Raw genomic sequence first — 27,893 nt, 5'->3', positions numbered from 1 at the left:
GTGCAACCTTCTCCTTAGTCTGAGTCCCGCAAGGGACAGTAAAAAAGAAAAAAAAAAGGGAACTTCTGTTAAGTAGGGCCTTTGCTAAATGCTGGTACCAGGGCATGCGGGAGGAGGGAGCCTCAGGAAATTCTCCAACCTCCTCAGTGGCTTTGCAGATGAACCAGAGCCAGGAGTGGCGGGAGGCAGCTGTCACTGGCATTCCTCCACCCCCCTTCCTGCCTTCAGGGCTGCACCATGGTGGAGATGTGGGAGTGGAAAAATGCCCAGAGTAGAGGTGTATTCAAGGCAGCACCTTCCCCAATTCTGCTCTTAAGAGAAAAGCTGGGGGGGGGGAAGGGCACTGGCATATGAATTTGTGAACACTTTCCCCCCCCCCCGTAAGTCCCAGTGCTAAGAAATAAAAGCAGAGAATCCCCCCACTGCAAGCCAGAGTTTTTCACATCTGTCAAAAGTCTCCTTTCTTTATACCTGCTGGAAGCTCTCTAGCTGGAAGAAAGAAAGGCAAAGCATAGGATACATGATCCATGCTGCAGAGCCAAGAGGAGAATTTTGGCCTCAAACGAGGCTTCAGTTCTTGCCTGCTGCAAATCAGCATCCCAGGGTTCTTCATGTAATTTATTCTGGGAACAAGGATTATACAATGTGCCTTGAATATGCAAAGCTCTGGTCTTAGCTCCCAAAACTTTGCTAAAGTTATTTGCTGTTAAATATTTCTGCTAGTGGAGCAAGTATATCAAGCAAGAACCTTCACCCCAGTCAGGAGACACTGCCTGAAAAGAGCATCAAAGCTCACTTGGCTCAGGAGCTGGAGGTTTCAGTGGTAAAAACAGCTCTTCAGCGTAAAACATTAAGATAAAATTATCCAAAGCCTTAGGCACAGGGGATGCGCAATAAAAACCCAAAACAAAACAGAAGAGCAGGCAGGCATGTTAACCCCTAGGGAGCAGCTGCCAAGTAAAGCAACTCTCAATTATAGCTGCGACGACAGTAAGACAGCTCAACTCAAGTTGTGAAATGATGGTACTGCTGAAGTCAGGAGGAGTTTTACAGTTGACTTCAGAGAGGTCAGGATTTCATCCAGAGGAATGATCCAAAACCAAAAAGGTCACTGTTTGGGCTGCCCAAGCCACCATGGATAACCAAGTACAAATATGAGGTGTGCAAAAGAGAAACACATCAAGGAAAACGCAGTGGGAAAAGGGGTCATCTGTTATCACACCACCTGATCCAGCTGCGAATAGCAGACAAACTCTCAACAGGAATACAAGCTTTTCTTCTTTGCAGAAGGAAGACTACCCAGCTCCTTAGCCTTGAAAACGTGTGGAGTGGGGGAGGGGAGTGTTGTTTGATTTTGTTGTTTGTTTAATATCGCCAGTATAAGTTTAAAATACATGGTGCTGAAACTGAAGCATCCAACTTATGTTTATAAACTGGGTTTGGCATTAAGTAATCAAGATTCAAACCACAGGAATAAATGCTTCTTTGGATCATAATCACTGATGATATACTAATGAAATACATTCCTTTTCAAGAATGAAAATAACCTTCTACTTGCACCTCTAGTCCACAACATTCTCACACAGGATTTACTTAAGACCTGGTTGCAGATTTCAAGACTGAAGATTCACCAGCCTTCCACTGAAAAATTTTAATAATTTTATGGGGCACAGCTTGCCCTATAAGTTCTTTCCTCTTGGTATAAAACCTGCATTACCTGAATGCATTTTTACAAAATGTACCGCTAAACGCATGTGGATCATATATTTTCAATATATTCCCCAAGAGGAATGTAAGACCTATTTTCTAATAATGCATCTTTGCTGCTGAACTGCTATGTGGTCTGCCAGCAGACAGTCTGGCAACAAAATGGTCTCACCCGCAGCAGCTTGTTTTTAAATTAATTTTTTGGGGGGGAAATATTTGCTACTTAGTTCTATCTTCTTCATCAGGCAGACAGAGTTCTGGTGGCAAATCACCTCAATTTTCACCTCCAACAGCGATAATGAAAGGGAGATTTCTGGTAGGGGCCTTTATGAATCAGTCCTTCCCCTGACAGAAATCACTGACTCGTTTGGGTTTCAGTAATGTGTAACAGCCAAAACCCAGACCTTTATTTACCAGCTTCCCCTATTACATTTCTGGAGAGCACAACTCCTCAGCAAGTTACCGGGAGCTGTGCCTGTGTAATGGAAGTCCCCACATCTCCCTGCTTCAGTGCTGTATTTCCATATCTCCACTAAAAGCCTTATGAATCTCTCCTTCACCTCAAAACACAGATATACTCTTGAGTAACTTCTTAGCTTTTTAATCCATAAATTAAACTGCAGTGATTCCAACAGGGAAATTACCACTCTTCCATGAGATGCACTCAGGAGCATGGCTGTCCCACTAAGCACTGATGCAGTCATGTAATCCTGCTCAAAAAACCTTTCACCTTGGGAATAAAAGCACAGCAATGTAGTTTCTTACCATATGAAGGGATTCCATAGGGCTGGCCGGGCTGTGGGTAGGTGGCGTAAGCTGTAGCTTGTTGCATGCCTGTTGTAAACTGCGTCTGCCCATATGCAGCCATCGTTTGCGAAGAAGGGGTGGGAAGAATATGTGGGTATGGTCTGCTATTGATTACAAATGACAGAGAATAGGACAGACTGCATTAGACTGACATACACGTACTTATTTTTAGCCGCATTATAATCCTGCTACTCTTCATTACCACTTAATCATAGGCTGCGCTAGGCAAAAGAAACTCTAAGATAGAGACAAAACAACAATAATAAATCAGTAATAAAAGAATAAGTAAAACAAGAACTTTCCAAATATTTTTCAAATACATTCTTAGCTTTAAAGAAATACATTTATTTTTTTTTTTTCCTAGAAGCTGCTGTGGTTTAAATTATGACTTAACAGATGGATCCAATTATTATTTTAAATGAGGTTAAAATCTGCCTTTTTCAGTTATTATTATTACTACTACTATTATTATTTTTAAAAGATATCATACTTGGAAGGGTAAATCTGTGGTGGGGAGAACTGGTGTGTTTGTCTTGGGCTGAAACCACTGCTTCCAATTGCTGCACCAAGGAGAAAAGAAAGCACACAGAAGTGTAAATATACACACCAAAGGTAAATATTATTTTTCCTAATAGAATTTCAGAGTATTAACAAGATTTTAATTAAATTCAAATATCATCGATATCTTTGGTAGAAAATAATATTTTATCAGCAACTATACAGGAATGCTTCACAGTAAAATCTTGATTACGATTTCAAGTACTAAATTGCTCCTTTGTAGAACTCCTGACCAATAGTTTATTCTTTGCTTTCACACAGACAACATTTTCAATGCAAACAATCTATTTCCTATTGGAAACATTTTCCTTCATATTTTCAAAGGATTACTGCTATCTCAAGTACAACATTTATTAACTTTCAGAATTTTTAAGACCTACATTTTATGAAGGAGCTTTATGCACGTCTCTATTGAAAACACATGGCCAGCTTCAGAGCACGTGCCTTTTAAAAATCATTCCATAACGCATAAGGATGTACTACAACGATACAGCTCCTTCTCTTTTACCCCATGTTACCTGCTTTTTAAAACGCTCTCGACACCTTCAAAACACTCAGTATTACACAAGGACGTCACGATCAATATGCAAATGTTCATAGGGAAATACTTAAGCTTAAGCAAGTTTCTCCTCTTGCAGCTCAGCCCTGCAGGGTTCCCCCACACTGGTCACTACTAACACAGAGCTGTTTGTCCATTCCCATGAAACTCCTGCAGTGTTTTGGGTGCTATCGGGAGTGTGCCAGATGTGTCTATGCACTCTGCTCCCAGAGCTCTTTGCAGACGCACTGCGCAGATAGCGCTTCCCTCTCTGGTTACCATTTGGGTGCCACTTCCTTTCCATATCCCAAAGTCGATTTTGAAGCTATTGCCAGGAAGAGGTCAGCTGCAGGTTATGAGACTACTGTAAAATCAGACAGCCAGAGAAACAACAGGCCCTATTGCTAAGTACTTGGAAATAAACAAGGCATGGATAATTACCCTTTGCCAGCTACCCCTTTCCTGGCCAACTACAGGGAAAATCCATCATCTTTACACTCTCAGAGCTCTTGTGAAGTGTGGAGCAAAGCAGCGAATCTCTTTCTGTTCCTTCTACACCTGATATTTTTTTCTTTTCTGTGGTTACGGTCCCACCTGGAGCCAGAACTCCACAGATGAATGAGCTACTATTAGATGCGCTACCTTTCCTTCCATCAAAGATTTAATATATTCTAAAAATGTTTTTGATTTTTTTTTTACTTTAAAGATCGATATTTTCATATGCTGCAGCACGCATGGAAAATGGAAGCTGCTGCAAGATTAAGAAAGGGCTGGCTATTTAGGTCCTAACTGATGGCAAGCTAGTGGATTTTGCTACTCTGCCAGGGTAGCCCTATGATCTTTTTTCATTTGATTTGCACCATAAAAATGATGTGACAGAAATACCAGGGTTAATCCATAGGTATGCAAAACTATGGAAACATTTTAGGATTTTCTATCAGTATTTATCTCCTGTGTAGTAGCAGCTAAGAAAGGTTTGGCTTCAAGGAAGACTAAGAGACTGACAAAAGAATGCCTTGATAATATAAATATAAACAAACTCAATATTACCCATCCCTCAGTTACATCAGAAATTACAGAAGCAGGTGTATTTACACACAGAAAACTAAAAAGAGTAATCCCTTCGGGCCAGAATGCTTCTCGGCTCCCTAGTGAAGACACCAGTGGACAGCAATAAAAGCAATGCTGTATTGCCGCTTACTTAAGGAAAGTTGCTACTGCCTTATACTGCCTGAATAAAATGAACAGAAATCAGCGTAAGCTGCAAAGTGTACAAAAACTTTCCAGCAGCCATGCAGAGGTTTAGATTACACAGGGAAAGAACATAGCGAATGAAAAATTGCTGAGCTTAAACCTTTGTTTGTTCCTTACCTGATCCTGAGAAATTGTCTAAAGACCCGTCTGTGGTAGTAGTAGTAGTAGCAATCTCACTGCTGCTCATTGGTTCTGTTTTAACTATAGAAATATAAATAAAATATATTCTATATGTGCCTAATATTCTTGCACACGCATGCACACACGTTCACTACAGTCACAAATTCAGTGAAACAGAAATCTGCCCAAAAGTTTTAAATCATGGTTATCAATAATTTGCATGTTGTGCACTTGTGTATACAAACAATGCAAAGTACTGGTAGCTATGATTTGCACGTACATATAAAATGACCACAAAGGTTATTTCTCTTTGTAAGGAATAAGAACTACTGTAATAAACCAGAAGTCCCCATGCAACTCACTGCACCTGTCCTGACTCCTCTTAATCCTGCAGACACAACAATAGCGGTCCACATTTAAATCAGGTCATATAGTCATTTACAGGCTTGAAAGACAGTAATTTGGATAAGACCATAAAAAAGAGAAAAAAGGAAATAATTTTAAAATTGGGTTCTCTGAGGGCTGTTCCAAACTTTCTCCATCCAAACAATTTTTCAGAGATAAAATAAGAATTTCTCATAAAGCAAAACACTTTCCTCATGGTGGATATCTCCTTGCAAAATGAAAACCACTTTAATAACTCAGAAACCCCGAACAAACAACGAGCACAAACATACTTTAAGGAATGCTTTACATTTTATTTCCTTTGCACTCAAGACCCAACATGGCTGTCAGAGAATAAGAAAGAATGAGGAGAGACTCTTTCTTTCCTCTTGCTGCTCCATATTCAAGTATGGACTCATGGTTTTCATTAAAGCCTCAAGAGAATAAGCATATTTCCCTTGCTATTAACACAGTGTTATCTCAGTACTGATGGCATTCCCATACATGGACCAACAGCAGGGCTGACCTGGTGTGGATGTAGACAGGCAACATGCCCACTCCCAAAATGTTATCACATCAACTCATTAACCTCTCAAATCCATTCTACATTCCTGGCTTTTGGAATGGCAAGCACATCAAAAGTACTCGAGGTTTCACAAAACGATAGAGCTGACCTTACTATTAACATCTCACTGTTTTTGCTCCTGTTGACACACAGTCACTGCTTCCCACACACCAGAGCTGGTGCCTATCATCTCACCTTCCAGGGAGGCAGTTCAGTACTATTGCAGAAAATAAATCCACCAAAAGCAAGATAAACTGCGTCCTATTTGATTCATAAAGCCACTTGTGTGAACTTGTATGTCTCTCTGCCTAGGGCTTGCAAGCGTCATTAGCAGATGCCCTTTGGGTGCCAGGTTTGCAAGGAAAGAGGGAGGCAGAACCTTCCCCTTCTGACGAAGAACCTTTTCTTTCCCTGCCAAACAAAATTCTTATTTCCACATGGCCATTTCCTACACCTGATCTCTTCCAAAGGATTTACATGCAGTCTCTCAAGCTTTTATTAATCACTCACTATTTCCTTTTCTCCCTCACACAGGATGTTTTGTTTGCACATGCTAACTCAAAGATCACTATGAGCAGAAGTCTGCTGCATCTACATTAGCAGTCTCACAACATAAAAGGATTGGTGAAGAGGGTCCATAATCACAATTTAGGCATCTAAGAGAGATTACTTCATGTGAGTGTAGGCTTTTCCCAAGGAATAAGTGCCCAGACACTGCTGAATCACATTAGCTGCACTCCACAGAACACCTCTTTTAAAGGGGTGGAGTCCACGTACCTCCAGGAGATGACCTAATCTGGGGTAACAAGTGGTGGTCAAAAGGTTCCTTTCAAGAGGATGCGCTCATCATCCAAACTGCAGTGCTAATATTGGAGTATCCCTCAGAAGTACAACACAGAATGTACCTGGCACCCATTTCACACTTAAATACTGAAAATCTAATAGACAGATGCAACAAAATATTTGAAGTGTCTACATTTGGTGGAAACTACTAGATAAAATGCAGCAAGTTCCATAAGGTTTGTCATTTAGACATCAAGATTTGCATCTACGTTACCTCTTGCTTTTCTCTAGAAGTTTATTATGACATTTTACAGCCTAGCTATCATATCCTTTATAGATTCATCCAACTTTCTCAAAACCTTGCAAGTGTTCCTCATCTAATTTCCATAATCCAATTATACCTTTGGAGATAACAATAAAATATGCTTTTCTCAATTGCTGACAGCTGTGGAGGAGGAACAGAAAGAATGATGAGAAAGAACAGCCTAACTTGGGCTGAAAGGATGGAAAACTTCAGTATCTGATTTCTCCAAACTCCTCTATCAGAGTAAGAATTTTTCTACTGCTTATAAAATAAAACATAACTCTTTTCAGTAAGTTTGGCTAACTGCAAACTAACAGTCCAAGGGCAACACTGAGACACATATTTGGCACCATTGGTTCTAAATAAGGTTTTCCAGGATAATTTCTTTCTAAGTGGATGCACCTGCCTCTCCTGTCACTGGTTTAAAAGCCTACTTCACATGCATTATTTGGCCACTTTTCTGGAATTCAGAACCTTGTAAAAAAACCCAGTATTTTGAGAAAAACCTCCTGAAAATGGGATTTCTGTTTTTGACTCAGGGTGACAATGTTTATAACTGAATGTCATTTAGTATATTGAAAATATAGGAAAGAAGAAAAAAAAGTACAAAATCCACTGCAGTGCCTTCTTCATGGGAGCCAATTCTAGTTGCTGACTGAGATACTCTCAAATTCTACATCACAACTGTTCCATCTATCTCCTCTCCCAAGTATATGAAAAATGAGTGAAGAAAGGCTGTTCACATTGTTCCCGGATACCTATTTGTAGGGTTATAATAAATTAGCCCTGTCAGGTCTTCTTTAAGAACAGCCACAACCTTACACAGGCCTTTGTTGCTGGAGCTGATTGGGAATTGAATAAAGAGGTTAGGAACTGAAAAACCCTTAATTCCCCAAGCATTTTAATCAAAATGGTTGTAAATGTCAGTGCATTTCCTTCTGTCTGAGCTTAAAACCATTTCAAGAGGATTAAAGCTCGCTATACCAAAAGACTGAGATAAAACGACCAGGGTTTTGCCAGCCAGAGATATTTTCTGCATGGACTCCCACAGCAAGGGAAGGCCACTCCATTGCTCCAGACAAAATTTGACTTGCAACAGAGCACATTTCCGCCCACAGCCAAGGGGAAGAGAGCTGTGAGAGGTTTCCAAAAAGGTCACAAATCTGCTACTCCATCCCAGCAGTGCTTCAGCAACCCATGTCTGTTTGGAGGATGCTCGGAGCTATTGGAGATGCACAGATCCGGCATGGCACAGGTATGGCCATGCAGCACATTCTGCACATGTGCTCTGGATTTCAGCTGTCAGTATTTTTCTCTGACCATATCATTTCTGCCACACATCCTACACTTTTGTGGGACAACACCTGTGTGGGAATATTGCTTCATTTAGACCGAACACACTGCAAATATTCCTTTCTGAAAACACCCAACAGCATTCTCCATTGTGGCAGAGACCAGAGAGGGCAAAACACAAGTTCCTATTTCTGCTCCATTATCAAAACAGAACTTTCAAGGGTGCAGAATTATCAGGCTTGCATTACAGAGACAGGCTTTGATTTCGTAATTTCCACTAAGTTTTAATACCTGCAGAAACCACTTGTAATAAATGACAGAATCATAGAATCATAGAATGACCCGGGTTGGAAGGGACCTCAAGGATCATGTAGTTCCAACCCCCCTGCCTAGCAGGGCCACCAAACATACACCTTTACTAGATCAGGTTGCCCAGGGCCCCATCCAACCTGGCCTTGAACACCTCCAAGGACGGGGCATCCACAACCTCCCTGGGCAGCCTGTTCCAGGACCTAACCACTCTCCTAGTAAAGAACTTCCCCCTAACATCCAACCTAAATCTTCCCTCCTTCAACTTGGATCCATTTCCCCTAGTCCTGCTATTGTCAGCCCTTTCAAAGAGTTTATTCCCCTCCTGGACGTAGGTTCCCTTCAGGTATTGAAAGGCTGCAATGAGGTCACCCCGCAGCCTTCTCTTCTCCAGGCTGAACAAGCCTAACTCCTTCAGCCTGTCCTCATAGGGGAGGTGCTCCAGGCCCCTGATCATCTTCGTGGCCCTCCTCTGGACCCTTTCCAAAATCTCTATGTCCTTCTTGTACTGAGGGCTCCACACCTGGACACAGTACTCCAGATGGGGCCTCACAAGAGCCGAGTAGAGAGGGACAATCACCTCCCTATCCCTGCTGACCACCCCCCTCCTGATGGAGCCCAGGATCCCATTTGCCTTCCAAGCCGCCAGAGCACACTGCTGGCTCATGTTGAGAGACATGAATCATAGAATGATTTGGATTGAAAGGTTCCTTTATGTTCATCTGCTTCCAACCCCTTGCTATAGGTAGGGACACCTCCCTCTAGACCAGGTTGCTCACAGCCCCATCCAGCCTGGCCTTGAATGCTTCCAGGGAGAGTGCATCCACAACCTCATCAGCAGCCTGTTCCAGTGTCTCACCACCATCACAGTAAAGATTTTCTTCCTAATGCCTAAGTCATCTACAAGAATTTCAAGGATAAATATATTCCTTATCTGCTGAAAATAAATAAATAAATAAATGAAAAATTAACAGTTATTTAAAGTTACTGATACGAATCTGGTTTAATACTGAGAACTCTAAAAATCTGTATCAATGGAGAGGCACTTTTTCTTCCTTATTTTCTAATAATTTATGGGGTTCTAAAAATAAGATTTAAAAAGAAACCATCTAAGAAAACAACACGCAAGAATAATAGGAAAATAAAACACGACTAGCAGATAATCAATAACACACACACTGGCCCTGAGAAAAAACGCATAAAATCTCTGAGATAGTAGAACTGCTGATCCAACATCCTATCGATTGTCAAGGTATTTCATCTTAAGTCATTCACAGACTGCAAGTGCAACATGCCCAGTTTGGTCAGCACTATTACAGAAGGTGGCTGATAATGACTACACAGCAGTTTCTGACCTACACTGAGAAACAGAAATTCAGACCAGCAATCTCATGTTCACTTCTTTGCCATGTAACAGCTTTCTGAGCTGACAGCTTGTCACGCAATCACTGGCATATAACAGTAAAGACTGTTGCAAGAAACATGGTGTTGGCTGTTTTAAAGACGGATTTAGAGGACCAATGTTTGGCCATTTCTAACACAGAATTCACATGGATATTATTACAATGACTGCACCTTTAAGCATGCTAAAAAAAGGTTTTAAATTATTTTTGTTTAATATTTTGATTATTTAAAATACATACAAGGCTTGCTTAACTAAACCAGCAACAGTGTGTTAACTGCAATACTACAGATGTTAAACCAGAACAGAAATACTGTGAACATCGCTGAATTATTAAATCAGTGTTAACGTTGCAGTTTTAAGACTGCATTAATATGTAGGTCACTCCAAAAGTAACGCCTCCTCTTTATTTCTATGTGAATTACAACAGATACTAAGAACACAATAACACTATCTGAGAGAGCAAATTCTCGGCTACAAAATGCTATTTTTTCAACACAGTGACCACCATTAGCTGTGCAGTTTCACTGGCGATGAGCAAGAGCCCTTAAGATAATTATTAGCCACTACAAAAAGCACAAAAGTTTTACTTTGACTCTCTAAACTGATGGATCTTGCAATTTTAAAGAGGCTTAGCAATTACAGAAGGGTTACTTACAAAGAATCATATCAATTTCCATCCAGGACATTATTCTCTCTTTTTAGCACAGCAACAAATCATCAGCTTCTGACCATAAAGCCTAATAAATCCATATTGCTGCTGCTTTTCAAATCTGAAGACTCATCCTGAATCACTTTTGTCTGGAAATTACCAGATGATAATTACTACAAGGTAATTTCCAGCCTAAATTTATGTTCAGTTTGCAAAGAAAGTCCCTGCTCAAAGAAGCACATTCTAGTTCAAGCCCAGACTGTTTCCTTCTCTACCCTCTTCGGATACCAGAAATCTTGAAAACTTGTGCAGTATTCCAGCTGTGACTACCATACAGCTTTCACTGCATGCATGGCTCCTCAAGAGCCTTGCATTTCTCTTTCATTGTGCTTTACAACCAAAAGAACTTTAACTTCACTGTGCCCACTCATCTAGCAATACAACCACTGAACTTACAAAGAAATGTCATCATCGTTACAGTAGAAAATCAGACAGAAACTTAAAATCAAAACCAGCTGGGTAGAGACAAGTTTTCATCAGAATATTGCAGAATATTCTGAGTTGAAAAGGACCCATGAGGGTCACTAAGTCCAATTCCTGGCTCCGCACAGAACCACCCAAAAATTAAACCTGATGACCGAGGGCATTGCTTGAATGCTCCTTGAGCTCCAGCAGCTCAGGGCCGTGCCCACTGCCTGGGCAGCCGGTTTTATGCCCACCACCCTCTGATGCAGACCCTTTCCGTGATCCCCACCTGCCCCTCTCCTGCCATGTTACAGGGCTGACTCAGATACAGCTTGCCATCATCAGAACCACCAGACCTCTCTCTGCAGCTCTGCTCTCCAACATCTTGTCCCCTAATCTGTACACATATCTGGGGCCAACTCATCACAGGTGCAGAATCCAGCGCTTGCTCTTGTTAGATTTTGTATGGTTTGATAACATTTGTAGCATCTAATCAAGATTTAACCTGATAATTCATCTGAGAAGCACAGATGTGGCGTAACATTGTTTCATTTACTACATTTAGGAGATACACCATCTAAACCTAATGTTCTTATCCCTTAACACTCACACAACAATTTATACCAAATGACTGTACTTCCTGCCCTGTCCAGGTCAGATAGTGGAAGCAGCATACAATCCTTTTAGAGATATTATGGACTATTTCCTTTTTCCTTTCTTTCTTTCTTTTTTTTTTTTTTTTTTTCTTCTTAAATCCTCCACTGGGAATCTGGTCATTGAAACTCCCCTACCCTTGCAGCAGTGTGCACAGTGTGTGCAAAATATCTGAACTCTTTAATCAAAGACAGATGTAATGACCACATGATATTACAGTTATAGCCATTAATGGCAAAGAAGACCATCTTCAACTATCTTTTCAACACAGAAAGGGCTTCAAGGGAAGACAGTGTCAAAAGAAGACAAGGCTCTTTGATCATTTAGGTGTACAAGCTGTTTAACTAAAATATAAAGACAGAAGCAAGAACGACAAAGCACACAGGGCCTTTTCTCGATGGGAAATAATAATTCTACATTTAGCCAGGGCTGCAAGACTTAAAGCCAAATTTGCCCAAAGAGGGACAGCACCAGCTTGTGTTCCTCTCCTCTCAGCAGTAGCAAGAACCTTTCTAGCTTGTCTAATCAAACCAGGTGGCACGTGAACTTCTCTCCAAGTTTCTGCACTCACTGGCCATGGGCCAGATGATGGCTAACCCTGAAGTGTGACCAAGTTTCATGCTACTTTATCTCCTATGATAAGCAAAACCCCTCAGGACTACAAGATCCAAACAGAAATGCTAAATCATCTGTAGTGTCACAGGTCTTTTACGTTACTAATGCTTTTCAAACATTACCCTATTTAGGTGTGAGACTCAGCTTAGATGTCCTTCACCAGTTCACTGGAGCACATACCAACAAAATGGGGTGGATGTTCTTATCTTCTGTATTACTGACCATAAACGTGATATTTCTAACTAATGCTGTGTAATCACACTATCGTGGATGAGTTCAGTTACAATTTTTGGAGAAGCAGTAAATATCTTGACAGGCTTCTGACATCCTGCAACCTGCGCAAATCCACTGTGTTAGCAGGGCTCTGGCCTTCAAGCACATTCAGAGGCTGCTCTCACACCACCATGCTCTTTTTTGTAGTCCAGAAAAGCATGTGCTATGGATGTGTTTACAAGAAACTTGCATAAAGAAATTTAGTTAAAATTAAAGCGCCCCTACTTTTATTGTTTGGATGGGGAGTGGGGAGAAGAGTATTTTATTTCCCTCAAATGGATCTGGAAATCAGTTTTGCTGAAAACCTTTCATTCAAAAGAGGTTCCTTCTTTCAGGAAAATGTTATGGAGGAATAAAATGGCAAAGCCTCCAAAACAAGATGCACATAGATGCAGAAAACACAATGAATACACAAATATTTATTTATGCTGCTCTCCTTCTCACTCAAGATTTGCACAGAAGTTACTGGCCAGAGCCAACAAGTGAGTAGAAAAATTGTTTTGCTGGCCAAAAAGCTAAGAAAGAGGAATAAAAGAGCATTATGCTTCAAGTGCTCAGAACAGACGGGAGGACTCCTGGTGAAGCAAGGGAACAAAAGCACAGATAAGACAAAGAGTCTGGAAGGAAGCCAGCATAAAACAGTGAGGAAAAAAAGGTAAAGAGCAGGAAAGAAAAGGTAGTCCAAATCACTCCTTTGCCTCTGCGTAAACAAGCAGTGTGATGCATATCTAGGTTTTATCCTCAAGAAGTGGCAGTAGGTTGAAGAATATTATTAGTCCCTAGAGCCATCCACGTTACTTTTACCAGTCTCAAAGGCCTAAGACCACTGTACTTTTTTTCTCTGGACACACAGCTGTCCTCCTGTGCTCTTCCAAGGCTGAGTAAAGAAGCTGGTATCAACACTTTATGATACTAACACTCCACAGAAATGCAAAGATTAGATTCACCTTCATAGGGCTTTTATTTCATCACATCTGAGTGTGGAGGTACCACTGCAACAATTACAAGTTTCATCAAGTTTTTCATCACAAACACATGCAAAAAATTCAGCATGTATAATTGGCAGTAACTCCAGAAATGAGGGTATAGGGTATCAGAAATCGAGCATCTCCCACAGGAGGATCATTTTATTTCATTGCCATCCCCCACCAGAACTTTGCGCCCTACAGTATAAAAAACAATGAATAACTGATATTTTCTAAAAAAAAAAATAAATAAATGCTGCCAAAGCTACATCAGTACGTGCCATTTCAACTACAACTTCTATCTATTTTAACATTTTACTACCTCACAAGTTAAGAAAATGGTGAAAAACATTTTTCTCCATTCAACAGTACTGCAACGAGCCAGCAATCATACTACTCTCTGCTTCTGAAACCCCTAAGATAGATTTCCATTCACTTAGACCTAAGACAACCTTTCTAATAGCCAGTCATCTGACAGTCACATAGCAGGGAGCTTTGAATGTCTTTGTGTGGAGTCTCAATCTCATGTTGCAGCAGGTACTTTAAGAGCAAAACCCCTTTTTTTTTCCGAATCGAATTTTGATGGCCCACTCCCTTTGAAGGCTCCCTTCTTTATGTATCTTTGAAAATCTGATCTTCAGTTTGTTAGCCATTTTCCCTTCCCATTTGATGCAAAAATGCCTTTTCTTCCTTCTGAACACTCAGAAATGAGAGTAGAAGCAGCTCCATAGTCATAACGTGAATGATGTGTAGTTGCTTGGAAAACCAGGGCTCCTTCGCCCAATCTTCACTTATTTTTTTTTACATTCCAGTTGCATAAAACAGCTTCATAATGAGCCAGAGGCTTGTGTTTCTTTCTACATGTAATCCATCAGAACTGATTTACATTCTTAAGAGAAAAGAAAATATCACTGTAGGTAGAAACTGGATTCAGTTGTCCACTGCAGAAGAGTTTTGCAACTCCCTATAAATTTCTGCATTACTCTCAGCCTGTTCCCTTCATCCGAGTGGACACCATTATTTAAAGAGTCACTAGCTATCTGATCAAAATAACTAAAGGCAGGGCTTTTTTGTTTCTCTTGCTGTTGTCTCCTTGAGTCCTTCAGTATCGACCTTCTACAGCAATGGGTGATGAAGCAAGTCCAGAGATAAAGACTGACTACAAACATTTTGAGCCCTACTTCAATTCTCTGTTACAGATTTTCTCAGTCAAGTCATGTAGGGCCAAACTTTTAATAGTGTCAAGCGTCTGCTCTTCCCTATGACAGAGGGTGTTTGTGGAAAAACACTTAGGGAGATCATGGAAAACCCAAATATTGCATTATTTATATCATCAAAATCCATGGTGACAGGCCAGGACTGCTTCTGCTGAGTGTTCTTAGCCAAACACTTCAATGTTATTCTCCTTCATTTGTACTGAGAGATCTGTGACTGGTTAGGATCCATCCTAACTTAACTATCCTTCTTAGCTTACTGTCACCGGTTTGAAAACCATCCTGCCTGAACTGACCCAGAGAAAAGGAAGAAAAAAACACCCCAGTCAAGCACTGGCAAAGCTACTCCTTATTATTACTTATGGCTTTTTTACTCGAGATAGTAAGGGATAGAAAGATACTTTCTCCTCACTGCGCACATACCAAGAATTAAGATCATCTCACAATCTGCAACAAACTTAAATAAGTAGTGTGTGATTTACAGAAAGCACTGTGTTCTAAAGTGTGCCTGATGAGGAATTGGTATCTATCTAAAACAAAGACTTGTTAAGTCTGACTTGTTTAAAAACCTTCAGATAGAATGAATTATATAGCATTCACAAAATAAATAAATAAAATAAAACACCTTTATCTTGCAGTGACTCTCAGCCACACCTGGTCAGCTCTGCACCACAGCAATTTTGTTCTACCAATGAGAAATCAAGCACACAAGGAGTTATGACATAAAAGCGGCACGCAGAGAATAAATTCAGATTCAATCACAGACGTAAATCCCCATTCAGTGCTTTGAAAATTTACCACTAAGTGTGAAGCTAAAAATATTAGCTCATAACAGTGAGCTATCTTCCAACCACATCCTCTTGTAGAACAACATCAATAAGAGACAAGCCTGAAAATGTGCCTTAGAGGAATTAATGAACGTTTGTTTGAAATGAGGCCATTTCACTTTGGGACATTTTTTGGTATTTGTTTTTTGTTTTCCTAATCTATTGAACATATCCTGCACTTTGGGGTATGGAAACAAGCCTAAATCACACCCACAGTCAAATCAAATTTAACATATCTTTACAACACATTTATTACATGCAAATAGCTGGAGGCCTTGCTGCTCACTCACAATCTTCCTTTGAGCCAGAGAAGGAGAACTCTTTCATGCTAGCAAGAATGGGTTTGTAGTAGATCAGAAACTGGTTTCACACACTGTATTCAACACCTGAACCTTCAGCAACCTACATCTTCACTCCATGTTACATCAAAGAAGCAAACCACACAGCAGCATTGTAAAAAGGTGCTTGGCAAGCCCATAGGACTGCATCCTGACAGTCTGTCATTTCTGTTCCAGGGTTCTGCTTGAAAAACTCAGAAAAGTTCATTTTACCTCACCCTTCATTTAAAAAAATAAATAAATCAATAAAAATTTAAAAGAAAGAAACCCTGGCTGCATTCATTCCATTTTTTCTGAAGCTTGTGTAGCAGCTCAAAGAACCCAAACCAAACATTTTCTTAAGATAAAACTGATTAACAGCAAAATTCCACCTTCAGATTCTTAGGCATCCGCCTCGCTCACAAATTTTGTCTCTTGGTACAGGCCTGATTCAGAAATAAACCACTCGATTACGTTTCTTTCCAAAACTTTTCATTATGTGTCACTTAAGAGCAATCAGAGACAGGAATTTTATATTCAGAACATTTTGACCCAAATCCCCACGCACAAGCTATTTCTCAGGACACTTTCTGGACAACATATCACAACGCATGCTGACTGCACACTCCTGGTGCAGCCACCACAGCTCACAAACCTGCAGCGGTCTGTGTGCTAGCACTGAGCAACCAGTCTGCAGTGCTGAGGAGAGTCATGTCACCTGGAGGAAAAACGGCAAACAAAAGAAAAGCGGTTGGCTTTGTCTCAGAAGGTAAACAGGTATCTTACACTTTAGCTTTCCTAGTAGAACTCACCCCCAAATGAACCAGCCTGGGAGTTAAAATTCCAACAATGGGAAAAATAAAATTGCTGGGCTCTAATTTACTTTACTCAGTAAACTCCAACACCCGCTGAAAAACTGGGATGTAATTTTCAGAACTAGCTGCTACGTCAGATCAGTGTATGACTAGATAAAATACCTAACTAATTTCCTAACAAAGCAATATTGGGCACCCAAGCTTTCAGAGTGTATTTCTGCACACAACAGCTATTTGGAACAAAGAGTCCAGCCACAGGGTAAGGTGCCTCTCTTTGCTTGTTTGCTACTGAAAACTCTACAAACTAAACAGAAGGTGCAAAAGCTGGTGAAGTTTACTGCTGAGGCTTTAGCAACTAAGAGGGGTTTTAATTTCAGAGGGTCAAGTAATTTTATCTTGTACCAAAACTGGTACATAAATGATAATATGATATAAAAATATAAGAAACAGCTTGTTATTAAAACAAGGACGAATCATCTGTGGACATGAAATGTTTTTCTGATTAAATTACATTAACACATTAAGTGCATTATTTATTCTTTAAAAAAAAACAAACACTACCTTTTTAGTTGTTGTTTTAAATGGCTTAAAATTTGATTGCAGCAATACTTTTACTGCAATAGTAAAAAGTAAATTATACACAACTCTGGCACAAAGGCCTGTTAATCTGATAACCCATAAACCTTCCCCACTACCGATGACTCCAATTAGAATGAATAACAGAGATGTTTGGGGAATTGAGGGGGGACGACATCTGTTTGACTGACATGTGCCTTTCCTGGAAGAATGCAATTCATGTCCATAACCTTCAACAGTCTGACAGCACTAACATGACTCTGTTTGTAGGAAACAAATTTAAAACAGCATTTCTTTGCTACAACACCTTAAATTTGTATTGAAACCTTTCATTTAAAGTTGGCCATAATTTACAGCAATGGATTGAAAACTCCTCCCACAAAGCTAGCCAAACCTCACGTATGATCCTTCTTACCATTGCCATAGAAATGCTACAGGAAAGAGTATTTTCACCGCTTATTATATAAATCCTTCTGTATTTCATTATGCGTCATTACTGGCAAAGCAGTTTGGTTGTTCTGCTGTTGGTCTTCTACCGAGAACAAACATAACTTATCAACTGCCTGACTGCTGCTTGAAAATTAGGTATCAGCTTACCCCATTGAATTACTACACCTGTTTGAATTTTGGCTACTTTGTCAGAGCAGCAAACTAGCCCTAGGAAATTTCAACACTCCATTTTATTAGTCTATTTGACAAAATATTCATAGCTGAAGGACCTTGCAAAAAGAGTGAACATAACGAAATACTGAAATGGGGAGGAGGACTTTAAGACTGCGTTTTGTGGCACAACAACAGTAAACACTTCCTCTCTCCTCATTACCAAACCTGCCTTTTGGGTTATTTGGATGTTATTCTAAGCTCCACACGCACTACCTGCTCAGTCCATTCAAAATGCCTGAAAGGAACATAAAAGTGGAAGGAAAGCTGTTGCTGCAACTTGATAATAATAACTTCTGATAAAACACCAAACACAACATTTATGTGCCGCAATATAGAAACATACAGCACTTCAAACAGTAAAACCTTTTCCTCTACATATCTTACTGGCTGCAAGAGGACTGAAGTGACAAGGAGAAGAAACAAGCAACAAAATACTAAAACAATGGTAGCTCACCTTCTGTGCCATTGGGTGTCATGGAATTATTATTTATATGAGAGTTATCAAGCTTTGGACCACTGGGGGATTCACTACTACCACTTAGTCGGCTGTGTGGGCTGGCTAGATCCTGCATTTCCATAGACCTGAAAGCAAGATGCAGCTAGTTTTAGTGACATGTTCAACAAAGATTACATAGGAATTACTGACGCAATGCACAGCCCACCACGAATCGACATCCTCAGCATAATTAGCAAAAAAAAAAAACCAACAAAAAACAACAGCTTTTTCCAATGGGATTTTCTCTAATTTCAAACTTCTGTCATACTACACACGATGAGCGACTGCATTATTTCTGTAGCTTAAAAGAATAAAATTTAGATTCAAAGTACCACATTTGAAACATGCACGTCCCCTTGTATTTTAAAGATATTTATAAAGATAGAATCCCCACTATATGAAGACTTATATTCTCTTAACGACCAATTAACACTGTGCTTTTTCAAGATTTACCACTTAGTGGCAATATAATGGGCCCCTAAACCAAATAAAATACTCGAAGCAATTGTTGAAACCCATCATCTACTGACAGGGAATGAGATATTCCTGATGTATGTGTTTACTCTGGCAAACTACTTAATTGTTCCTCTGTTTCCGCTGAAACAAATGCAGCATTAAAACAGTATTATGTCTGCTCACTTGTTTGCTTTGTGGATTACATAAAGCGTACCCAACTGGAAAGGGATATGACCAACATACAGTGAATCCATACATGTGTTAGTATGCCTAAGCACTCTGCAGTATCTCAGCAGCTGTCATTTAGTCAAAATAATAAGAGAGCAATTCAGATTCAATGTAAAAGTTAAACAGTTAGAGAGTACTCAAGCAGCTGAGCATGTCTGATTCATGTTGTTAACAGCCTCATATTAGAAAGACAAGAGCCATCACCGCCATGATATACACCTCGGTATACGTTGGGGAAACTTGTAAATTCAGTGCCCCTTGTTCATTTCTTTATACCCCAAAATTTTGATGACACTATTTGATGTACTTAGCACAGGTAATTGCTCTCAGCAGAAATGTCATCACTCCAAGGCACTCGAGGCAGTAACTTTTCTCCTTAAAAGAAATGCTTGGGCTCTTACAGAGAGTTTATTAAAATTATATAAAGCAATCCCTCCACAGCGACGGTATAAACACCCAAAAATATAAGTGCCATTTCTGCCATGAAGCTTTCACATTTTGACTGAGATTTTATCACAAGTTCTGAACACAAACCCTCCGTTTTGTATTTTATTGCTTAAAATCAGGTACACAAAAAAGAATGGTCCCACAGCAAGGTAACCAAGCCAGCATTCAGTACAGAGTAAAATGATGTGGTAAAAAAGCATATATGCTCGCAGCTGACAGACTTTGGGGCATGCAGAAAGAAGAAGCAAAGCTCCCGCCATTTATTGAACTGCTTCATGTGGAAAACAGGGCTAATTATTTAGTTATCACCTGAGGAAGGAGGGGGGAGGGGGAGGGGAAGGGAAAAAGCTTGCAGAAAAATAGCAATTTTCAATCATATCCTTACCTGCAACTGGAGGAAACAGCAACATCTGAACTGGTTTGGGACTTCTGCACCTGTAAACCAGGGAGACAAACAGAAGCCTCTATTACTCCGCTTTCACGTGAGGCCTTAATTTAAACAAAGATCATCACCACAGATGACGATTCTGTCCTTTAAACCAAAACGGAGAGGAGGAGGGCACGGCACCGGTGAAAGACATATTGTCTTTAAATTGAAGGCTCGCCTGTTGTTTCCTCGCAGGTCCCTCTCCCTCCTCCTCGCACGGGGACGGCGGCCAAGTGCCGGGACAGTGATTCATCAGGGGCCCGTGACAGCTGCAGAGGGGCTCCCTCCTCCCCAGCCCCGCTGCCGCACACCCCGCCGAGGGCAGGACCCCAGTGGTGGTGGTGGGAGCGCTCCCCCTGAGCCCCCCACCCCGCTGCAACGCTCGCCCCTTCCCACTGCCGCTCCACATCCCTTTCCCTTCCAGTTCTCCAATCTTGGCAGCATCTTGCCCTCCCCTGCCTTGGCTGTCCTCTTCCTCGACTTTCCGTCACCCAGACGTCCTTCTGGGACCCCGCAAGCCTCCTCACCCCACACGCCAAGGGCAAGGCAAGGCCGGCGGCTGTTTTGTCCTTTCCAAGGAGGTCTGCCTGTTGCATAAATCTTCAGTATCTCAACACCAGCGTTACACGACCCTCCCCAAAATGAGCCCATCTCCAAACACAGCAAATTAAAATAAAGCACACAGCACTGCACAAGGTCTTACTCGTAAAAATTCCGCTCGCTAATGAGATTTCTGATAAAATGACTTAAAAGAGCACTTCTGGCTAAATAAATGGTAGGAAGCTGCAACGTTTACCTCTGAGCTCACTCATCAAAAGAAGAATTTGGTTCCACTGGGAAGCCAGCAATAATTTTCCAGTTTAATAAAACGACTCCTTGTATAACTAGGTGAGTAATAGATTTTCATATCCTATAAGGAGAACGCTGCTGCCCCACTAACAGGAGCTGCTCTGTGGCCGGCTCAGAGTGTCAGCAGGTGATAAGCTCAGGTGGGGGGACGCCGATGGCTGCTGTTAGCCCAAAGCACACAAAGGCTGAACTGGGAAAGGTACAGACCGCCCCAGTGTCTGCACTGAGACTTTTTCATGTGTGCCTCCATTCAACCTGAACTGACATCTCTTAACTGATCACAGAGCAGAGGCTCTGTGAGATGAAGCATTTTAAGTGCCATAAAAATCATCCAAGCAAATCCTACTTCTGTGTCCGTAGTTTTTTTTGTTGTTTTTAATCACGGGCAGAATTACTACTAGCAAAACTAAACAACAGTTGGGGCTGCCGGGCAGCACCAAACATTACAAATGATGGCAAGAAGCATTCAATAAAGCACACAGAAAACACCAGTCTCTTTATAACTGGGTACTTATAGTTCTGCATAATGTGCTCCTCAGTACATCACAGCCTGCAAAACCAAACGAGACGAGCAGATACGTTCAGAACCGTCTACTTTGTCTGAAGGATTTCTTTTAGCAATCTTTTATCCCAGAAAATGCAGCAGAGCCCCTTAGGATACATTTCTGCTGTTACTTCTAAACACCTGGAAAAAATTATAGGTGAGAACTAAGTTTGTTTACAGAGCTATCTTCACTCCCTCTTGCACAGGATCCTTTAAAACATACCTTTTATGACAGGGAAAAAACTTCCTTTTTCAAATGGATGTTTTAATTAACTGACATCTTCCTAAGTGCCTTGCAGGATTATTCATACTTCACTGAACTCCAAAATGCACTTAATCCTTGCTGTTTCGCTGACCCAAATTAAAAATATAACAAAACTTCTGTGCACTTCTCAATATGTACGTCTGTGAGCACGTGTGTTTAGGGTGAGAGAGATTTCATTTAAAGTTTCATGGGAGAGGGCAGGAAAAAAACCCAGCTCATTCAGAGCAAATTGAATATATACCTTAACATATACCTTCCACGTCCCCTTACACTCTATGATTTGTGAAAGTTCATATCCACAATCTTCATTTTCATTAGACATACTTTGGATATATTCCTTTGTGTCTGAGGGATTATTTAAACCATGTGTTGCACGTTACCGTATTTAAAAATGACTCTTTAATCAAAATAACTTTAAAACAACTAATCCTCACTTAGGCTGGTCAGCTGAATCCACAGAGTGGTCCAGGAAAAATAAATCTACTCTCAAGAATGCGAATGCAGACAACAATTAGACACAGATGTGAGCGAAATTAGTTACAGTTTACAAAATGCTACACTTCACATGCTTTCAGTTTTTTATGCGTAGGACAAAATTACAACGTAGTAAAGGAACCACACTTAGGATGACGAGTTCACAGAGTAAAAACATTTCTGGGTGGCATTCGCCAGCTCTCAGCCATTCACCCACTCCGGCCAGCAGATTTGAGGAGAAGCGGAGCGCTGCAACGTAACTCACATATCAAAAAGAAAGTGTGCAAACCCCACAACGGCCTTCCCGGTCCGGCCAAGGAAAAAGGAGCTGTCAGTCAGCCTCCTGCCCTGCACCCTGCCCAGCTCCAAGTGTCCCCCGTGATAAACGACACGCACATTCTGCTTAATGCATGAAAAACAGCGCTGCGGATAATTCGATTGCGGTAAGCAGCGTTCACATCTCTCGAGCGCGGGCTTCACTACATGGGCACAAGGAGGGAGAGAAAGGACGAGGATAGCAGAGCCGCTTAAAATTCATCCGTTTAAGAATCTTAAATCAGGAACATCGAATTCTGATTAGTTAATGAGGCCTTTTAAGTTTGCCTTTTTTTTCTAATTAAATGTATAATTCTTCACAGATGGAGGTTTTGTTGATGTTCAATTTGTCTCTCTCATTTTGTTAAACCTCACATAGTACTCCACCAATCCATTGAATAGCCACATTAAATCTGTTAATACCATGCTCTTCAACCCCAGAAATTATTTCCAGAAGGCAAACTTGCTTTGAGAGATCATCAAACAAGACTTAAGGTACACATTTTATCACAGTTTCCCTACCACAGAGCTCAGGATGCGGAGGAAAATTCATGACTTTTGCAATGTTTATTATACTTTGCTAAATTACAAATCAAAAGCATCTGACAGAAGATCGTGTATGAAGCCAAAAAGTTAATAATGTTCTGCGAAAAGTAAACTGTAAATGGGAAGGGATTCTAAATTTCAGCAGCACAGAGCAAATTAAATGTAGGTACTTGTCTAAATTACAGGTTTTCCACAGTATTTTTGCTCGCTAGAAGCATAGGCTTTTTTTTTTTTTTTTTTTTTTTTTTTTTAAATGGCTATAATTTAAAACACTTTTCTAGCTGAAAAGAAATTTTCGAAGTGAAAATAAGACGTTACCCCACAGAACCATCGCCAGAACCCAGACCTTCGCTTAAAGTGCATTTCTACAAAGAAATTTCATAGACTATGGCAATTTTCAAATCAGAGCATTCCTCTGTAAGCAGAAAGAAAATTGTTTTCAGCAGAGGGTGAATGGAGGGAGAAGGAAGAGGGTGAACGGGGGGGAGAAGGAAGACTTATCCCCACACAGCCCTCTTTTCCTTCTATAAATGCTCTGCGATCTCTATGTACACACATGCTGGTTTCAGCAGCCAAAAAGCTCCAAACCCCAAAGACAAATCAGCCACAAACAGGCACCTTGCTGACAACACAACACACACAACTTGAGCAGCCCTCCCCTCCTGAAACAGTCCTGTCGCCGGGCTGTGAGCGAGGAGGTAGAGCTTGTTGTGCTGGATACTCCAAGACAAATCGCGCTTCTTAAAACAGAAGCAGATAATTACGGCCATTTAATTTTTAATTACTAGTTTAAATTCTGGAAGCGCCAGGCTGCATGCTCGGCTCACACACTTATGAATGAAGCGCTGGGAAGCACAGCAAGCTCTCCCTGCTAACAGGGGAGTGCTACAGTGTGACAACGCTCCCATTATGACCGGACATTTCAGAACGGCCTCTCCTCCAAGAGTTTTTTTTTGGCTCCCTAGAAATAACTCATTGCCATTCACACGCAATGATCACTCATTCTTCTCGCTGCTCTCCCTCTGAGGACGCGGTGTGACTCTGGCTGTTTCACCCCACGGGGCTGCAGAAAGGGAGCTGCACCCTGAGCAGGCCCTGGGAGCGCTCCAGCAGTGAGCAGCATGTCAAGTGGGCTGTGCATACGTGCTGATGTATGGACAGAGTATGTCATGTGTGCTCCGTGTATACGGAGAGGCATGGGTTGACATGTCAGACCAGCAGCCTGTGTCCTGGCAAGACACTCTGCACCGTCTCAGTGTGGGATGGAAAATAAGATTCCCTCTATGCGGTATCCAGTGTTCAAAACTTTCAGCGATGCACCAAACGTTTCCATGGCTTTCCTGAATTTCTCTCTGCTTTAAGCAAACTATGGGAAACACACCATTTTTATCCTCTGAAAGCTGTTAACTCCTCTGCCTGCACGTTTCTAGCAAAACACTCACCAAACAAACACAAAAACACCACCACACACCCCGAATCCCTCCAACCTTTCTGAGAAAGGCTGTAAAATGCACTGACACTTTTAACTTCACCAGCACAATCCTTGCACTGCCAAAGGCTGTCGTGCCCTCCCTACTGTTAGCCCCAAACGCCCACGGAAATACAGACCGGGCAGTGCCGTGTGGGTTTCATCACTCAAGAGCGCAATACAGGTTTTGCAGCACTTCTGCATCTCTTTGCCTTCCTATTTCTAAGCTCGGAGCCCCCACAAAACATTGGCACGCATCAGATATTGCGGCGGTGCAGTCGTTTGTTCTGTCATCTCAGAAAAGTTCTCCTGGGGAGTGGGAAGGGGGGGGGTCTCTGTGTTTTCCTCGGTGTTTGGGAAATTCAAACACATTAGGCAAAAGGATTTCCTGCTTCAGAAAGTGCTGTCAAAATCTCTGTCATACATTCTCCCTTTCCTTTTTTTTTTTTTTTTTTTTTTTAAACTTTTTTTTTTTTTTTTTTTTAACTTTTTTTCTCACGCTCTCGTGTCACTTTTAGGAAGGTCTGCGGAGTCACTGTATTGCCGTGGAACCATCCCGTACCGGTGTTGGGGAAATCCCACAGGAGGACCCCCGAACCTGGCCGGGCACAAATAGACCCACAGACAAACTCCAGCCTGAACCCCGGCCAAAATTAACCGCTTTACTCGATTCTCTATCACCGAGCGCTGAGGCGGACAGCATCCCCGGCACTCCGCGCAAGCCGGAGCGCAGCATGCTCAACAACAGCGCGCTTCTTCGCAATTCGCCTTTTCCCATCTCTCTCCTTTTTTACTCTCTTTTCCTCCCCCTGTTGCCATCCCCCGCCGCTGTCAGCGCCCGCCCCGCCGCTACTCACGGTGCTCCGGGGCGCGCAGGGTGCGCGGCGCCCCGCGGTGCCTCCGCGCCGGGGACGCGCAGACAAAGCCGGGCGGAGGCGGGCGGCAGCCCCCGCCTGTTCGCTGCGCCGCGGAGGTCTGCCCAGCAGTGCCTGGGGGCACGCTGCCGCTCGCCGCCTCACTCCCCCCCCCCCCCCCAACCCCCTGCTTTCTTTCCCCCCCCCCCCCTTCGGGTCGTGTTTTTGTTTTTGTAATGCAAACCGCAGCTCTTCTCTCTCTCGGTTTAAAAGCAGTGCCCGAAGCCGCCCGCCCCAGCCGCGCTCCGTTCCGCAGCGCGCACGCTGCGCGCCCCGCACCGCCCCGAGCGCCGAGCCCCCCCCCATCTCCTCCCCCCCGCTCTGAAATGCTTTAATTGCGTGTAGACGCGTCCCCTCCCGTAAACTGGCTTTAAACAAAAGCCGTCCTAATAGAATAACTGGAATTAAACCAACATTATATCAATGAGAGGAGCTAAATCAGGATACTCACAGCGGCTCTCAAGCACAGCCCGCCTGCACGCCCGGACATGCCGTTTTGATTGGATATGTAACAGATTTGTTCTCAAATATCTGAGATTCTTGCAACCTTGTAAAGAAAGGGTCTGCTAAAACTATTGAAGCCAGCCTTCTCCCATTTAGAGGTATTTATTAAACGAAGTCTCTGGAACTTTAAGGATAGTCTGAATCACGTAGACGTGTGAAGAAATCAAGAATAATGATTGTAAATACGGTCAAATTTGTATTTTAAATGACTAGATTTTTAACATTTATAGCCGTGCAAAGGCCTTTTCCACTAACCTGAGCAGTATTTCCAAAGAGGAGCGGTGGTTGCACAGAGTTAAATGGGAGCGTTAAGTAACGGTAACTCTCTAAAGCTTAGCTTTTACCAATCAATAAGTAATTAAATAATTCAATTAGCGAGCCATTAAACTGTTATGGCTTTACTATACATTCCTATTACAGCACTTTTAGTTGCTCATAATTTAAAAATAATAATAATGGTTTAAAATACATATACGTTATGGTAAGAACCATTAAAGTGCACACAGTAACTACATTTGAGCGGGGCTCTCTGGAGCGCTCCCACTGTGCAGACAGCATCTTTCAGTTCGTGTCACTCTTATTTTTCCACAGTTTTTCAGTACTCTTAGCTCAGATATGACGAGGAAAACAGCCCGATGATTCGCAGTACCAAAGGAAAAAAAAAAAAAAAAAAGGATGTTAATGCTATGCCAAGTCTTAAGCAATAAATAAAAGAAAAAAGAAACCCACCCACACGCATCACTTTGTATAAACAGATTCAGGCAGAACAGTACTTCTTTAAAAGAAATCCATGGTTATTCACTGCTTATATCTCCTTACCTTCAGTTAACTACTCTGTGAATGAGAGCAATACTTCCAGAGGACGAAAGTCTTCTGGCTACTACATCCCAGTAAGCGATACATTATTTTGTAGGAAGTACATTGGGAATACTTCAGGAAAGCAGATGGTTTTGCAAAGCTACAAGTCAACCTCTGGCTGCAATCGCACCTAGGATTTCATTTTGTTTAGCAGGGAAAAGGGATCTGGGGATAGACCCATACCATATATGGGAACCCATGTCAAAATAAGCCAGTTTCTATTGGGCCCGTCAGCACAGCCAGCACAAACAGAATCCGTTTACTCCTTTATATTCACAAAACAGATCCCTTGCCAAGAAAACTATTTATGATGTTCTATATTAAACTGTGAAAGAACGACAAGTTACTCATCGCAGAGACGGGCAGCTTTGTCAGGTAAAATTCACTCAGATAACCAAATGCAGAGGAAGGCACTCATTCCAAACTACAGCTCTGAATCCTCAGAAAACGCTCATGCTGAAGTGTTCGGGACTGTGCAGGAGATCGTTTTAAAATAGAAACTGACCCAGTCCCAAAAGAGTTAAAGACACACGCCTGGCCTCGCTGTCTCTAGAAGCTCTATCTACTTAGATGAGGAAGGTCGGGGACGTGCTTACAGGGAGCAGAAGCTCCGCTTTTTCTGGAAAATTCTCAAAAACAAATAATCATACTGCTGTTACGAGGCACTGCCTGACACAGGGAGATGCATCTCAACACCCTCTCACCAAACTAGTGATATTTAAATGATGCTATGGAAATCCAGGAATGATTCTGTAAGAAAAACTACAGCTGTGACTTCCACTGATGCGGGCGATTTTCTGCATAAATACACTTCATCCTCTATTCAAAACTAAAACCAACCAATAGAGCAAATATACAAATAAATGTCATTGCTGAGAAGTAAAGCTTGCTGAAAAAAGGTTTGCTATTGGTGGCTGTGGTCCCTAATGGGAGTTTTGTTTAAGTAATAACTTCAGGAGTGTGCCCAGTCTCTGCGTTTAATTAAAACTAAGACAGACCCCCACACACACGTACAGAGCTTGATGATGTGGTGATAAAGTGG

At 41.7% G+C, this 27,893-nt stretch overlaps 1 protein-coding gene across 1 annotated transcript in view; it reads right to left on the bottom strand.

Moving 5' to 3' along the window:
- EYA1 (EYA transcriptional coactivator and phosphatase 1) overlaps positions 1-25,563 on the bottom strand; it is an 85,115-nt gene extending 59,552 nt beyond the window's left edge. The window contains exons 1-6 of the mRNA XM_072328262.1: positions 25,433-25,563; positions 20,073-20,122; positions 18,515-18,642; positions 4,982-5,065; positions 3,005-3,074; positions 2,473-2,618 (exon numbers count right to left, since the gene is read on the bottom strand). Of these exons, the coding sequence (XP_072184363.1) occupies positions 2,473-2,618; positions 3,005-3,074; positions 4,982-5,065; positions 18,515-18,638 (424 nt within the window). The 5' untranslated portion in view covers positions 18,639-18,642; positions 20,073-20,122; positions 25,433-25,563. The remainder of the gene's footprint in view (positions 1-2,472; positions 2,619-3,004; positions 3,075-4,981; positions 5,066-18,514; positions 18,643-20,072; positions 20,123-25,432) is intronic.
- Positions 25,564-27,893: the final 2,330 nt, after the last annotated feature.

The sequence above is a fragment of the Excalfactoria chinensis genome, chromosome 2 (assembly GCF_039878825.1).
Source record: "Excalfactoria chinensis isolate bCotChi1 chromosome 2, bCotChi1.hap2, whole genome shotgun sequence".
Classification (NCBI taxonomy): domain Eukaryota; kingdom Metazoa; phylum Chordata; class Aves; order Galliformes; family Phasianidae; genus Excalfactoria; species Excalfactoria chinensis.
The sequence above is the reverse complement of the archived record's forward strand: the minus strand, read 5'-3'. Positions and strand labels throughout refer to the sequence as shown.